Source organism: Chiloscyllium punctatum, chromosome 1, assembly GCF_047496795.1.
Source record: "Chiloscyllium punctatum isolate Juve2018m chromosome 1, sChiPun1.3, whole genome shotgun sequence".
In the NCBI taxonomy this organism is placed as follows: Eukaryota; Metazoa; Chordata; class Chondrichthyes; order Orectolobiformes; family Hemiscylliidae; genus Chiloscyllium; species Chiloscyllium punctatum.
Window position 1 is genome coordinate 138,061,114 of NC_092739.1, and position 17,585 is coordinate 138,078,698.

Below are 17,585 nucleotides of genomic sequence, written 5' to 3' on the forward strand. Positions count from 1 at the left end.
GCCACCATGATACACCTTCTGCCCCACCCCTACCTCTAACACTAACACCCCTTCCTCAATCCACCGGCACAACAACCCCTCCCTCCCATCCCCATCATGTGCACCTGCAACCACGGCCTTTCCTCATGTCTCTCTGGAAGTTCTGAAGAAGAGTATTAGACTTGAAACACTAATTCTCTTTCTCTCTCTACTAATACAGCCAAGCCTGTCGAGTTTCTCCAGCATTGTCTAGGTTCCTGGGACTAATCGCTGCCCAATGATTGCCCCCATTCATGTCCACCCACCCTTAGGACTGCTGCCTGTGAGATTTCCATATCTTGCAGAGGCAAACCCTTGAAGTTCAAGAATTTTCTGAGGCACTAAAGAGTTGATGGTGGCCCCATACCTAGGCTTCAAGAAAAAGCCTCTTTTGGACCATAAGATCTAGGAACAGAATTAAGTCATTTGGCCCATTCAGTCTGCTACGCTATTCGATGATGGCTGATATATTTCTTAACCCCATTTTCCTGCTTTCTCTCCATAACCCTTGATTGCTTCACTAACCTATCTATCTCCGTCTTAAATACACTCAATGATTTGGCCTCCATGTCCTGTGCAACGAGTTCCACAGATTCACTACCCTCTGGCTGAAGCAATTCCTCCTCACCTCAGTTCTGAAGGATCACACCTTCACTCAGGTCTTAGTATCTTTGACTAGTGGAAACATCATCTTCAAGCCCACTCGATGCAGGCCTCTCAGTGTTCTACATGTTTCAATCAAATCCACCCCTCAGCTTTCTAAATTCCATCGAGTACAAACCCAGATTCCTCAACTGCTCCTCACGTGAGAAGCCTTTCAATCTCAAGATCACTCTTATAAACCTTCCCTGACCCACTCCAACACCAGCACATGCTTCCTTAGATACAGGACCCAAAACTGCTCAAAATATTCCAAATGGACCCTGACAAGAACCTTGTACAATCTTAGCAGTACATCCGTGCTCTTGTATTCTAGCCCTCTTGAAATTAATGCTAACATTTCAGTTGCATTCCTAGCTGCCAACTGAAATTACATGTGAACATTAAGAGATTCCTGAACTAGGATTCCCAAGTCCCTTTATGCTTCATTTTTCTGAAGTCTTTCCCCACTTAGAACATAACCTCTGCTACTATTCTTCCTACCAAAGTGCATAATCTCAAACTTTCCTACACTGCATCCCAACCTGCCACTTCTATGCCCACTCTCCTAGCCCGTCCAAATCCTTCTGCAGCCTCACTGCTTCCTCAACCACCTGCACTTCACGTTATTTTTGTGTCATTTGGAAACTTAGTAACAATGCTCTCTTCATCCAGATCCTTAATGTATATCGATTGATTGTCTTCTGACTGCCTCTGTCTGAGTACATACAATGGCTACAGCTTTCATACAATCCCTTCCTCAGAGCAATGGGGACTTTGATGGTGCTAAAACCTGGAGATGTTTTCCTCCTTATGCAACAGTTCCCACTGAAACCTTTGAAGTTTTATAAGAAGCTGTCATGTCTCAGGGCATGTTTGGCTGTGACATTTTACACATGAAAAATAAAATATTGTTCAAGACCATCAAAACTCTGTTTCTTTACTTGGCAAAGGATGTGTGTGAACCCCTTATCAAGGAAAAAATTTGAATTAAAAATGCCTAATAGATTTAGGGGCACTGTGCTCAACTGTCAATCCCCTAACTACTGTCAGCAGCCCTCAGGTTATTCTTCTGAGCTTCAGAAAAGAGTCATATCGGACTCTAAACACTACTTGGTTTTTCTCTCTCCAGAGGTACTGTCAGGACCTGCTGAGTTTCTCCAGCATTGTCTGTGTCCGCCCTGTTTATCATTCTTCCTCGTCTTGTTCTTATTCAAAGTCACGGTTCCCACTGCTGAACGGAAGTGGAAAGAAGCCATCTCTGTGCCCTCAGCTTTAACTGGAGATCCGAGTGCGGTTCACGTGGTCAGGGCAAATAGATTAAACAGTGTCACTGACTGAGGGAGTACACACTGTCTCAGGAAGGCAATGAACAGTTCACAGTTCCAACTAAATGCTGGCGAGGTGAGTGCAGCTTGGTGACCATTTCAGCTGATTCGAAGGTTTGTTGTCACTTACACTGACTGCATGAGGTGTTGGGAGGAATGGTGATGGGAGTTTAGTCTTTCTGGAGAGGTGACAGTGGCAAATGTCTCGACCTGTGCTCAGTAAATACCGCTGACAGCACAGACATAAGTCCATATGGTATGGTTTTATTTCATTACCAGTCTGGGAACCACACTCCTGTTTGCAATCCAGTGGAAAGGGGCATATGGGTGTGGATAGAACCAGGTTCGGCTGTGAATACCGATAGCCCAGTGCAAGGGGTCGAGCTTCGAACATGAGCACTGTCTGTTTGGGGAAGGAAATCAGTAAGCTGTCAACACTCAAAGACGTGCACCACAGCAAACTGTCAGCGGCTTCAGGAGAGCCCTGTTAGAGATTAAGGTTAACACCTTTGTGCTGCTGTTTAGAAAGAGAAGGGTATAAAGAGCAGAAACACATTTGGACACATTTGTTACAGCTCGCAGCACAATTGCTGGCTTTCTTGGTTGGTAAAGGATTAAAACAAGCCTTTTATTCATGCGGTTAAGCATGCAGTGTCACATGGGCTTTAGAAGGATTATAAAACATTGCAGATTCCTGAAAGGATTTGAAAGCTGCTTTAAAGTGGAATTTTAAACTGAAACCAACCTGACATTTCAGTTTATGTGCAATGCTATGGTAAAGACAGCAGATTTAGAGAATTTTAACAAGACCAAAGAGTATTTGATGTTAGTGTACATGGTAATTTACTTCCTTTACTAAGTTAAGAGCTAAAACTAAAAGGGGGATTCTTTTCTTTATGGCTGTTGTTCTTTTGCTATTTTTGTTTCTGTTCTTTAAGTGATGTGAGCATTGTCAAGTTACTAGAAGTTGGTCACTTTTGAATAAAGGTAGTGAGTGGGTTCCAGGTGGGATTCCCGTCACATGGAACGTGTTCTTCCTACCCTAGACTCTTCACCACACAACCCCCACTCTTATCCCAACCCATGTTCTGTCAGGGAAAGGAAAATGTCATTAGTGAGCACTCTCCCCAGCCTAACTTGGCCAATTCCCTCCAGGCCAGCTGAAAAAGAGCTCACCTTTTAACGTTTGGATTGGATCAATTGCAGTTGGGATGAAGGATATGTTCACATCTTAAAGCTCACTCCACACAATCTACAAATCAACAATGGAAGCAGGGCCTTTCTGTTTCTTTTTGATGGCAGTGTTAAAGTATGAAACAAGATTTTTAATTACAGAAACAGGATGAAGGCGCACAACATTCCACACTGAATTAGCTGCAGAGAGTAAATGGGATTCTGTAAACTAAATGTAGGCTTGTTTCACTTGGACAAGGTCAGCTCAATCCCAACTGCTGCTGCTTCAGTTTTATCTTATGGTTCATCTACTGCAGCAGGACCACATGCAGCACAGGAAAGGCCCTTTGGCCTATCGGATCTGATATAGCTATCACTAGGAGTGCGCTAATCCCAATTTCCTGCACTTGTCCCAGATCTCTGAATGTTATGATATTTGAAGTACTCATCTAAAGATTTTTTTTAAAGGTTGTAAGGTTTCCAGCCTCCAGTACCCTCCCAGGCAGTGCATTCCAGATCCCCATCCCCCTTTGAAGGAAAACGTTTTATTTTCCAAATCGCCTCTGACTCTCCTGCCTCTTACCCTGAAACTATGCCCTCTTGTGATTTACCCCTCGATCAAGGGGAACAGCTGGTTTCTAACCATCCTGTTGATACTCTTCATATTCTTACACCCCTCAATCATGTCCCCCCCTCAGTCTTCTCTGCTCTAGAGGAAGCTATCTAGTCTCTGTTTGTAGCTCTATTGGTCCATCCCAAACAACATCCTGGTGAACCTCCTCTGTACCCTCTCTAGTGCTATCACATTCTTCCTGTAATGAGGCAACCAAGTAAAGACTGAAGCTCTGACAGACTGTTCACTCAGTGCACGGTGTCCCTTCTACACCCAGTGTTAGAAAGTCAAATTCCACTACAATGGGTGTAACCAAATCACTGTCAAATACTGAGTGGAGTCACTCACCCTGCGCGAGACAATCATGAGGAAGGTGAAGGGGTCCTGCCACTGGTTGAAAGCTGACATGATGAGTCTGTTCAGGGGTAATGACTCACCTTAATGCCCCCGATGCGGTGTTCGCCCTTGAATTCTTTGCCGTTCTTCAGCCAGTGGATGGTGGGAGTGGGATTTCCTGCAGCAGGGCACCGGAAGCGAACGGTGTTAGCCGCTGGCACTGCATGAAGTCTTTTCTCCATCCGGTCTGGCCGGGCCCAGTACGGAGCTCCTGAAAGCACCAACAGATAAGAAAGATGATGATGGGTCATATTGATGGCTGACACAAAGCCCAGTTACTTAACCTGCATGGATTGAATCACAAAGCAAGTGTTGTAGAAGAAATTCTCCAGCAGCCCTTGCTCCCCAGACTCTCTTTCTTGACGTCTACACTGTGGAGGCCGATGCTGCCTGCACTAAGACACACTCGTCTATCACTCCCACAATGGCAGATTGCCATGACAACCACCCCCCTCCATTCGCCCATTGATTCTGGCTCCCCTGCCTCTCGATCAATAGTGACAGGATCTTCAGTTCTCTGAGCTCATTCTTCCAGAAGATTTTAGAAGTATCTTTGCTTTCTCCCCGGGAACCCTCACAACCCTATATGTTTTGATTAGATTAGATTAGATTCCCTACAGAATGGAAACAGGCCCTTCGGCCCAACAAGTCCAGACCGACCCTCCGAAGGGTAACCCACCCAGAGCCATTCCCCGACCCTATATTTACCCTTGACTAATGCACCTGTCACTATGGGCAATTTAGCACGGCCAATTCACCTGTCCTGCACATCTTTGGATTGTGGGAGGAAACCGGAGCACCCAGCAAACTCCACACAGATAGTCGCCCGATGTTCTGTTATTCCCATACTGGATTCTCCTATGTGAAGCAGCATGAGGCATCCTGTACTCTAAAATACTCTACTTTCAAAGTGAAAGTTACCAACATGATGCTGTGTTACCACCTTGACAACAGTGTAGAGGAATGTAGAGAAATGATCCAAGAGAGGAGTGCTTCCATTTAAAGGCAATGTCAATATCTACCAATTCATGCTTTTGTGGTTTGTTATTCAAACATGGAATATTTATTACCCAGTGGGCAGTCAACACATTGCTCCAGGTCTGGAATCATGTGTAGGACTTTCTCGAAAAGTTGTGCTTTTACATTAACCATCAGCATTCACATAGCTTCCATTTGTCTAGCTTTTATTCCACATTTTACTGAATTCATCTGCAAGTTAGGATTTGAATCCATGTCCCCAGAGGATTCAGGGAACAGGAGTGTCTTGTTGCAACTGAAGGAGACCTTGGTGAGACCATACTTGGATTATTGTGTGTATTCTCTATTTCTCCCAAATGGATGTTCTCTATTTCTCCCAAATGGAGTGCAACGAAGGTTTACCAGACTGATTCCAGGGATGGCAGGACTGATGTACAAAGACAGACTAGATTGGTAAAGATTATATTCACTGGAGTTTAGAAGAATGAGAGGGTTTTCGTAAAATCATTTAAAATTCTAACAGGACTAGACAGAGTAAACACAGGAAGGATGACTATGGAGTCCAGACTAGGTCGAAGGATATGGGGTAGATCATTTAGGACTGAGATGAAGAGAAATTTCTTCACCCAGAGAGTGGTGTGCCTGTGGAATTCTCTGCCAGAGGTTGAGGCCAGTACGTTGAATATTTTCAAGAAGGTATTAAATATAGTTCTTAGAACTAAGGGATCAAAAGGTATGAGAAGAAAGAGGGAACAAGGATCAGTAATGGATGATCATATGGAATGATGGAGCAGGCTCGAAGGGCTGAATGGCCTACTGCTGCTCCTATTTGCTATGTTGCTATGCATTGATTCTTAAAAGAATGTTTCACACATCAAATCCTCAGTTCGATCACACTTCGAGAGCTCAGCCATCGGATAGGAATCTTAAAAGAAGGCACCACAATTTTGCAAGTTTTCAAGATTTTGACAACTCCGACGTGAACTAACTTTAAGGGAGGTTTGCCAAATTCTTATCCCTTATCAAAGATCAAACCAGCCTAACTGCAGGAGGCAAATTACTGCACTGGGACCTGAAACATTAAAGAATGGTTCTCGGACAAGGTCGGAGCCAAATGATTGTTGTTGGTGTCTGGAGTGAGCAATTACAATGGGGAAAGAAAACGATTGCAACACAATAGCTCTGAACTGCACAGCTCTGGTCTTCTGACCACAGGCCAGCGAAAGAATGGGTTTCAAAACATTTTTGAAAAGCCAAACACATTATATAATTTAAAAAGAAAATGAAGAGAATCGTAGATAACTGACATGATATTTCTGTTATCGAACAGCCTCTTGTATGGCTAACCCTTCTAACACCTATGGCGATATCAACTAGCTCTACCTCTCCAACAGGAAGCCGGTGTTTATTGGCTGCACAGACATGGTGGGCTGAGGGACCTGTTTCTCTGTTAAAACACTGCGACTCTGATACCTTCAGGAGGTGACGGAGAGAAAACTAGAGGGAAGAATATGGCCCCATTTGCTAACTGTAGACTCAGTTGACAATAAAGTTTGTCAGTATTGCTTCAGGGTATACTTTGCTCACGGAAAGGAAATTTCCTGTCTGTATTCTGAGCTAACTCCAGAACTAGGAAAGCACATCAAATAGACAGATCATTTAATGTTAGGCCCTGTCAGTTGCTCAGACCAAACAGGCCTCAACAATCACTGAAGGAACTGTTTCCACTGCTCATACCCGGATTACAACCGAGTACCTGTTTGCTGATAACACAGAACTCCTCTGTGGCCTCTTTAACATGGGCTAAAGCCACCATAATCATAGAATCCCTACAGGTCAGAAAGAAGCCATTCCACCCATTGAGTCTGCACCAACCATCCGAACCCCCTACCCTCTCCCTGTAATCCTGCATTTCCCATGGCTAATCTACCTAGCCTGCACATCCCTGGACGCTATGGGCAATTTAGCATGGGCAATCCACCTAACCTGCACATCTTTGGACTGTGGGAGGAAAACAGACCACCCAGAGGAAATCCACACAGACACAGGACGAATATGCAAACTCCACACAGATAGTTGCCCAAGACTGAAATTGAACCTGGTTCCCTGGTGCTGTGAGGCAGCAGTGCTAACCGCTGAGCCACCATGCCACCCCTTAGTTTCATTGACCATTCACAAAACACACCATGGCTTTGTAGACAATTTGCAAACAATTGGATCAATCAAGAGAGAAAAACTGAAAGAAATAATGTAGCTAATGTAGGTCCTTTGCCTCCGTCCACTAGTTGCCTGAGATTCTTCTCTCCCAGTATATAGACACTGCTTCTGAGTCACTCCGGCCTACGTTGTGGTGGTGTGGTCGTTCTGAATATTGTCGCTGCTTGTTCCTGTATCTCTATTAGCTGCTGGTATGTGAAGGGTTGTTAGGTGGTTGGGGGTGTTTTCGGTGGGGGGAGGTGAAGATTCCTGTCTCTCAGCCCTGAGCAACACTTCACACATTGTGTTCTTGTCATATAATGCTGGCCTCCATCATTTCTCACTTGGCATGGCACAGAAATGTTAAACTAATTTACTTTCCCAGCAGCGAGAGCTTAATCAAAGCTCGCTGCTACAGGCCAAGACTGGGTCACAGCAGCAGTTCTCACCGTTAACCTTCACAAGAGAATCGAACCAATAATGCAGGCCATTTATTTTCCTCTGGCACTTGGTAGATATTGGCTGACAGATTTGCAGTGAGGGAGATGTTTCTTCACAGACAGATATGGCCAAGAACATTGTCTTCCTGACCTCAAGACTGACAAGAGAACTCACTGACTGCCAACACAAAGTGATTTAATTTCACTGAACAAAACTATTTATGAGACTGTGGGGAACAAGGTTATGGGCTGTGGGAAAAGACTACATCAGTCCTGAATTGGAGGTGTGCGCATGTTTAATCGAGTACTTACTGTAAAGAAGATTTGCATGCATTGTAGAGGATGAAACATGGCAAGCTGTCTAATATAACCTGTCGAGCCAATGATTATGACTCGAGCTCCACAACTCAGTTGCCACTTCCAAACTTCTGCCTAGATTAGAGTGGTGCTGGAAAAGCACAGCAGGTCAGGCAGCACCCGAGGAGCAGGAAAATCGACGTTTCGGGCAAAAGCCCTTCCAAACTTCTGAATAACAGACCCCCAGCTGAAAGGTTATCAAGGCTAGGTGAGAAAATGGATTGGCATTTATACTCAGATCAGCCATGATGTAATTGAATGTGGCATAGCAGATACGTGGGGGTTGAAATGGCCTACTCCCATTCCTGGTTCATACATTGCTGCTACAATCTCATTTCACTTGTTCCACGTACGTTTTCCAATAATTCAAGTCAAGTGTTTGTGTTTGTTGCTATGTGGAAGGAGGACTGCAGCACTTTGGGACATCTGCACTTGCGGGATAAACATTTACAAAAGTCAAAAGTTTCTCAAAATAAATTTGGCCAACCTAGGTTGTGAAAGCCCAGATTTCTTAAAACGGAGTCTGACTCAACTCAAGGCAGTTTTAATTTTTAAAAAATAAACTTAATGGCTACTTGCTGTGGGCTAACCAGCATTTTATACAGTTCCAGGATTACATCCTGATATTGTCGTTCGATAAAGAAAAGCATCTCAGACGCTTTCTTTACCATCTTAGCTATCTGTCCTGCCACCTTCAAGGATCTATGGACGTACTCGAAGGTCTGTCACTTCCTCTGCACCTTTTAATATTCTCCCATTTATAACGTATTCTGTTGCTTTTGTTTGCTCTTATTCACAATCCTCAGGATTGAAGTTCATTTGTGAATTCTCTGCCCACTTAACAACTATACTCTTCTTTCACAGCTACCCTCTTCTCAATAAACTATATGGCCAATTATTGTATCAAGTGAAAATTACCCTCCTACAAGTTCTGTGATTCCCTCCTTAAATCCCTCTCTCTCTCTTTGCTTTAAGAGCCTCCTTATACCCTATCTGTTTGACAAAGTGTTTGCTCATTTGCCCTATTATCTCCTTTATAAGCTGTGTCACATTGTGTTTGATAACACTTCTGTAAAGCACTTTGTGGCATTTTACCCTGTTAAATACAGGTGGGGAGGGGGTGTTCAGTTAGCTCAGGCAGCTGGACAGCTGGTGTAAACGCAGAATAACACCAACAGAGCAGGTTCCTACCCCGGCTGATGTTACTGTGAATGTTTTGTCTTCCGAATCTCATCCCTCACCTGAGATGTGCTGACCCCCAGGTTAAACCACCACCAGTCATCCCTCTCTCTAATGAGGAAGCAGCCCTATGGTGACTTCATCCTTAAATGAAGACAAGTTGTAGTCGCAGTAAAGTGTCAACAGTCTCAACTCTGAATGAATTCCTGTCATCCTGGATACCTACAGAGGAGCCATTGCTGACATGGAGAGAGAGAGAGAGAGAGAGAGAGAGAGACACTTTGCTCTTGCACTGTAAATCCATGCTTCCTTCCTGTAAAATAGGTCCCATGTCATCAGATTCCTCAGCCCTGATTCCTCCAGGGTTCCCTCAACAATAAGGTCGCTAGCTATTCACAAAAGGCCAGCCCACAAGGAAGACTTCCTAATTGCTCTAATTCCCACCATTTTGTTCCCAGAAATCCTAAAATAATTGCCTCATGATGCTTCAGAACATTGACTATCCTTCACATGTTCAAATGTCGATATTTGAGCACAGTGCAATTATCAAACTCCAGGGACCTCAGAGAGCAACGCAACACATTGGCTTAAAATTAGAAACAAGAGCCATGGTTCACTCAAAGTCTCATGATACCAGGCTATAGTCCAACAGCTTTTTTTTAAATCACAAGCTTCCAGAGTGCTGCTCCTCCTTCAGGTGAAGTCACTGCTGGCCTATAAACTGGTGTCATGAGACATCTGACTTTGTCCACCCCAGTCCAACACCAGCATCTCCATATCATGGTTAATTCAATCGATGAGCTGTAAGAGCTACCTAGAAATAAGAGCAACTATTCTGGGTTATATTACCAGGTCTTGCATCTTTCTGTGCGATGATTTTTTTTATGTCTGGTATTTCTAGGCTACCATAAGTTAACTGAATTCCAATTTGCTGTTGTTACGGACATGGTGATTTTGCTAGTAGGATAACAGAACATAGAGTGATTACAAACAAAAATCAGTGTGTTTATAAAACAATGTATGTAGCCTGCGTGCTGCAAACTGAGTTGAAATCTTTTCTGAAATAATTTGTCAGAGAATAATGGCAGCAGATTCCACACATTCCTTTACAGAACTTTTCACATGGAGCTCCACAGCCAAGTTGCCTTCAGAAATAATAGTGCCATGCCTTCGTGACTCCTGACTGCTGAACCCTAACAATGTACTCACCTCACTCTTCAGAATCAAAGAGTGAAATGGACCAAACACCAAACTTGGAGGGCTGGGAGCTGAAAAGCAATGCAGGCTTTGAGGGCTGTAGGATGCTACCTGGAGCTTCCGAGGCAGTGGGCATCCAGCTGGGGCCAATATTTGGAGTCGGGGTTGACTCTGGCAAGTTAATTATTATTCTCGAGTCACAGGGGACTTGCGACCTACTTCAGATTTTCTTTACACTTTGTATTCTTCATCTGCTTCACGTATCTTAGAGGAAGATGAACTTTTAAACTACATATGTGAAGTGGAATGAATAGTATGTTTTATGATTTCAGTACATCCCAAAGTGCCTTACAGTCTTAATGTAGTACTTTTCTCCCGTGAAGTCAGTTATAAGGTAGGAAATGAGGCAAACAAATTGTGCATCAAACTCTTACAAACAGCAAGAAAAAGCAAACCAACGAAACCATTCTTCCATGAGGTCGGCCTAAGTATAAATACTGGCCCAAGAGGTAAGAACCTCTGGAATTCCCCTCTTCTTTTCCAAGTCAGGTCATGGGATCATTTACACTGATGTGAACAGCCAAACAGGGCTTTGTTTAATATTTTACCAAGAGATGCCACGTATGAAATTCAGCAATACCTGGACTTGCAGGTCAGTTTAACCATAGAATCCCTACAGTGTGGAAGCGGGTCATTGGGCCCACGGAGTCCACACCAACTCTCCAAAGAGCATTCCACCCAGATAAACGTATCCCTGTAATCCTGCATTTTCTATGGTTAATCGCAGTACATGATTAGATTAGATTAGATTACAGTACAGTGTGGAAACAGGCCCTTCGGCCCAACAAGTCCACACCGACCCGCAACCCACCCATACCCTTACATTTACCCCTTACCTAACACTACGGGCAATTTAGCATGGCCAATTCACCTGACCTGCACATCTTTGGACTGTGGGAGGAAACCGGAGCACCCGGAGGAAACCCACGCAGACACGGGGAGAACGTGCAAACTCCACACAGTCAGTCGCCTGAGGTGGGAATTGAACCCAGGTCTCTGGCGCTGTGAGGCAGCAGTGCTAACCACTTGGCCACCGTGCCTCTCCATTTATAGGCCTGAGCCTCTGGATTGGCAGGATGACCTCTAACACTCTGAGTATGGAGGGACAGCTGCTATGAATGAGGCAAAGCTTATACTCAATTAAGCCTTTATTTGAAACCAAAGTAAGTCTATAGTTCAACACAAAGGGACAAGACTCAATTACTTCAAAACAATCCCAATATGAAACATTGTGGAGTGTGAGGGAAGGGAGGTTTTCTTTGGTAATACTGTAACAGAACCTCTCTAGTATATTTATCTGTGAGAGAAGAAAGATTGTCCCTATGCCATTTCCAGTGAAATCATTCTCCAGTCATTCAACTGGACAGAAAACATAGGAAATCTTGCAATGCCCACAAGCTTACTACATGTGGGAACCCAAGGAATTCAGTGCCTGAAAATTTCTTGCAGAATCATTTGCCATGTGGGAAATTTTCAGACTGTCTCATTAATGTGTGCTTGTTACTCATTTCAATCCGAAGGTGATGGTCATGGTCTGTAGGAGCCACTAGCGATGCAATTTTACATCTGAGGTAGTAGCGTATCAAAGTGTCCTAATGAGACACTGAAGAACAATGTTCTGTAGCACCCCCCTGCCTTGCCCTGAACATAACCAGTTAAAATAACACAGTTGATGGTTAGATATTCAATTTGATTAACAGGACTGGGACCTCATTTAACAAATTGGTGCTTACCACAAGTTGTGCAGTAGACAGAATCCGCACTAATTATGTAATTTGCTCAGCTGATGTCTGTGGGTGCCCAGCCAGATTTAATTAGAGATCAAATTGCCTCCCAATACATAAAGGCACATTGCTGAAAGTCCAGGGGGAGCTCGTGTAAACAGAGATATTTACCAAAAGTGAAGCATTGTTTTTACTTGACTTAAATGTGATTGCCAGAAAAACATAATTATCCTTCAGTTGAAGGAAAATATTCGGCTTTTACCAGAGTTCCATTATCACTGACCCCGAGAGCACATTCTCCTATTGATGAATGAGTACAAGCACAGATAGGGAAGGAGCAAGGGAACACCAGCTGAAGGTTAACCTGTTCCTTTGCCTAAGCAGGAGAAGTTCTCGAGCAGATACTGGGCATGTGATGGTAGTCAATGTCAGCATTCCTGTGAAGGCACCAGAGCAAGGGCTTTCGAGGGGTGTTCCATCAGTCACTCTTATTACAATGGTGGATATTGTAGTGTGGCTAAAGGCAGTGCCATGGAATTGTAAGTTGGTATAGGAGTGGACACATGATATCAATGCTCTGACAGGTACCCAATTACTCCCTGCATCTTACCCAAACTGTTAACAAAACCACTTGTTTCTACCCCTGAAACTTGATCGATCCATGCAGTACTGCTGAATCTTGAGTCCATATCTTCATTGTCTCAAGTCTTGGCTCTTTACCCACATTCTTCATTAGCCTCCTGACTGCATAAAGTAGAACATAGTTGGAATTCCTCGATTATGTTCACTCCTATCCGTACTGTCCTTGCCAAACTCCATAAGCTCTCATGCTCCAGAAACTAGAATCATCATCCTTGTCAATGCTGTGGACATAAGATCTCGGAACAGGTGTTGGCAATCCAGCCCCTTGAGCCTGCTCTGCCATTTAACACAATCATGGCTGATTTCACTTCAGCATCAACTCCACATTCCTGCTTTTCTCCATTGATTTTCTCCAGCTGAATGTCCCCATTATCCAGTATCCTCCCTCCACTTGTCTGACACAAGGTTCGACCATCAACTCTATTAGCTTGTGTCCTCTAGAAATCCCCGTCCACAGTTTTGTTTTGCTACCTCCCACCCACCCTTCGATTTTAAAGAACCCTACTTTGTTCCTGTTCCCATACTTCTTGGTGCACTTCCCTCTGTTGTTTCCTAGACAGAACTGCATTTCCATAGCATCCCTCACAACCAAAGGACTGCTTTGGAAAAGCAACCACTGCTGCTATGTTGAGAAATCTGGCAACCAACCTATGCACAGCAAGCTTCCACAAATAGAATGGGTGCTGATGTTTGATCTGCAAGGGGCCCTAAATATCTTTCAGTTGTTGAGGAGCTGGATACATCTGTAAGCTGCCACACTTAGATGAAAATTGTCTGCTCCGTTTTTGTTTACTTTGTCATTTGCCAATGACACCATGTTTAACCACATTGTTTTGACCAGAGTTAACTGCATAATTGGAATTTTTTTTCCAGCGTGCACAATGGGAAATTTTGATGTGCATTCAAACCAAATTTAACAGGCTTAGAAATGGACTTTTTTTTGCAATGAGTGGATTTGTTTGGACTGGATTAGTGGTTGTCTTGCTTCCTAACGCAGCAAATTGGCTCTAATTTATACTAATCCCTTCTTTAAAATGCTGATATCCTGTGATAGAGCCAATGACGGTCACGAGGTAGATTTATGCCGAGGATTAAACGCTATGCCACAAGAGCACATTTTCTCATAAGACTGTTCTCAATTACAGGCATCACATTACCTTTCTGGAAACCTGTGCAGAACTGATCATTCTTTGTTCTGGAAGAGCTGAACAATGCACTCACCATGTCACAGAGTCATACAGTGCAAAACAAGCGCCCATCGAGTCTGCATCAACTTTATCGACACTATCCCACCTTGGCCCATAGCCTCGAATGTTATGTCATTTCAAGTGCTCATCCATGTACTTTTTAAAGGTAGTGAGGTTTCCTGCCTGTCTATTTTGGCTCTTCACTCTAACTGCGCAAACCTAATCCCCACTGCAATGACATTTCCTCTGCTTCCAAACGTTAAACACGGTAGCTACATTAACGCTATATGGGATGCATTGTGTGCCATTCAGAAAGGAAGGACTTTGAGTTGAGATTATACATTGCCGCAGACACACCTTTGCATGAAACTCCTTTTCCTCCCCTGCAGTGGACTCAGAGAGCTCTGCTCAGACATTGCTAGCTAGCTTGGATGTGCCTTAGCAAATGCGTACTTCCCCAAAGGAAGATCATTCTTCTGACTGAAGAGGCAAGAGTCTCCCGATGCATGTCCTGCACTATTTCGAAGTAACCCCTTGTTGGCTCAGCTTTGGGACTCCTGGTTCAGAGTGCCTATGCTTATCCCCTATGTGTGTTCTGCTGAATACTTCAAGTAAACAGTGGGGCGGCACAGGTGCTCAGTGGTTAGCACTGCTGCTTCACAGCGCCAGGGACCCGGGTTCGGTTCCAGCCTCAGGTGACTGTTTGTGTGGAGTTTGCACATTCTCCCAGTGTCTGCGTGGGTTTCCTCCAGGTGTTCTGGTTTCCTCTCACAGTCCAAAGATGTGCAGGTTAGGTAAAATGGCCATGCTAAATTGCCATAGTGTTTAGGGATGTATAGATTAGGTGCAGTGGTCAGGGGTAAATATAGGGTAAAGGGAATGGTTCTGGGTGGGTTACTCTTCAGAGGGTCGATGTGGACTTCTTGGGGCGACACTGTAGGGATTCTATGATAAACATGTTTGTCATGCCCTCGTACTGCAATGTTGGAGACTTTCTCAACACCAGGAAAAGTGCTCCCCATAAGAGCCGGTGTAGGGCTCCTCTCCCTGAATTATTACAGCAAGGACCAGCTAAACAACTAAGGGCTGACTCCTACAACTGACTCAGACAGGCTGCAGGCAGTGGAATGTATGTGTATGTGCAGTGGAAACAAGAAAGTGGTACCATTGCTGCTGGAAGTGGCTCATACAATCAAAAAGGAGCCAGTTTAGATGTGAGCTACGAGGAGTCCCTGTAGTGTTACATTCATCTGACACAGGGTGGGTGTGGGGCATAGTGCCAGCTGTTAGCAGCATCTTTAAAGCAGTATTAGGACAGCTGGTGACGTAATGATAATGTCATTGGACTAGTAATCCAGAACTCTGTTGACATGGGATTGAATCCTAACATGGCTGATGGTGGAAATTAAACTCATTGAAAAATCTGGAAAACCCAACAACCACCTAAACACTGCCAGATTTCCATACAAAATACCCATCTGGTCCACTGATACCCTTCAGAGAAGGGAATCTACTGTCCTTACCTGGTCTGGCCCACCTACTCAGATTTATAGTAATGGGGTTGACTCTTAACTGCCCTTTGGGCAATAAGAGATGGGCAGTAAATGCTGGCCCAGCCAGCAATGCCCACACCAGGTGAATGAATAAATAAAAAGACAGCACCCACAAATGTTGCAAAATGGGACTGGATTGCAGCATCCCAAGTATCTGGTTACACGGCTGTTTTCTTAAGCCCCGTGGTGAAGAGGCTTCTGTCGGTCTGTTTGATAAGTGACAGACTCATTGTGAGTTCACCAGTCAGCAGAGCTGCCGAGACCAGAAAGGACTTGCTTCGGATCTCCAGGCTTCAGCTTGCATGAGGTTCTGGGAAACTGTACAGTGAAGATGGAGCAACCTACTGCAGTGCTCCAGGGCCAAAGGAAGGGGAGAAGGAAGAAATTAGGTTTCTCCCGCGTGAGCAGGTTCCACAGACTGACAACACGACGACTCGGGTCTTGTGCATTTATAATCAGCTTTACCATACACAAGAAGCTGAATGACTCTCAGATTTTCTCAAAGTTAACACAGGAACAATCAGTCTTGTTCTATTCATTTTAAATTAGTCAGGTCTCAAATCCGTCTCCCTTCATTTCTCATGTCCCTGCTTAAAGATACTGAATTGTTCTGCGATCTGGTTCATTCCAAGGGGCCATTTTATAGAGAATGGAATCACAGCCTGGTTGCTGCCTTCCCCAGCTACGCATATACACACACTTGTCCAGCGTTGAGTATATATCAGAAAGAGATATTTTCCCTCAACAGTGCCTCTCACACATTCAGGGACGGAGGCATGGGTGAGAGCCTGAGGTCAGTGATACGGCCCTTACCTTTCCCAGAACCTCATGCCAGCTAAAGACCCACTACCAATGGAGGATTTTCCTGGGTGACTAGTGGTGTAAATGGTTATTGTTCAAGTCTGAGAGCCAATTAGGGGATCACTGTCACCCCATCTGACACAGGTTGTCCCCCTCAGCTGTATCTCAGTGTTGTTTTTAGCCTGACATCAGACACTTCATCAGCAAGCCAGCTCTCTGGGAATCTGACTTCAATCACTCCAGCGGCTTTACACAGGAATTGCCACCAGGTCTCAGAAAGGGGATGTACAGACCCACTGTCACCAGTAAAAATAACTTAGCCAACCTCCATCACTCTTTGTATATGTCTGATTCTGCACCAATATTACAGGCCGGCAAGCGAATTCTTAAATAATCTCTGCCCTTATGACATTCCTGCTCCTGCTTGCACTAATGCCAAAATGGCACTGCACCGTAAGATAAAGGGCACATTTTAATAGTTGCTTGGTGAATTTTAATGCACAACATTATATACTGAGGAAATAAATAAGGTCACAACTCCCAATGAGACCACTGAATACAGAGACTCCTTCAGAAGAAGCAGAGATCCTTAACTCATGGAGAAGCAGTGGTATGAAACACACACAGAACTCACTCACGCCACAGATTCCGCTAAATTATGGGCTGATTGCTCTGGTGAAAGAAATACCACATTCAAAGATCCCAGCTCAGCTCAGGTTTCTGCTGAAGAGGGAGACAACGTTGGTGTTGTCACTCAGGAAGCAGCTCATGGACAATGTCTCTCCTTAACAGGGGGATGGGGGGAGCTGAAGAGGTGTACAAGTTACAGTCCATCCTCCAGTATCTTGTCCAAGATGTTACTGTTTGTACATTAACCAGAACCTGGAGCATCAGTAGGCTATTTATTCGTTGACGCAAGTTAAGAGTCTTATCCTGTCCTCAACTGATATCCATATTTGCACTCTCCTGTAAGGCTCAGCTATGGATTAAACCCTGAATAAATTTCTTCTTTCAGACAGATTGAGATCAAAGCAGTACCTCAATACCATCCTGTAAACCCATACCAAAGACTGAGCCTTGGTCGTACTGGGGTACTCTCGCACA

General features: G+C 44.3%; 1 protein-coding gene across 8 annotated transcripts in view; it reads right to left on the minus strand.

Annotated features, from left to right (window-relative positions):
- Window positions 1-17,585, minus strand: part of fgfr3 (fibroblast growth factor receptor 3) — a 177,253-nt gene that overhangs the window by 41,331 nt on the left and 118,337 nt on the right. For all 8 annotated transcript variants that reach the window (XM_072575359.1, XM_072575369.1, XM_072575349.1 and 5 more), the window contains exon 5: window positions 4,209-4,378. In XM_072575359.1, coding sequence (XP_072431460.1) covers window positions 4,209-4,378 — 170 coding nt within the window. The remainder of the gene's footprint in view (window positions 1-4,208; window positions 4,379-17,585) is intronic.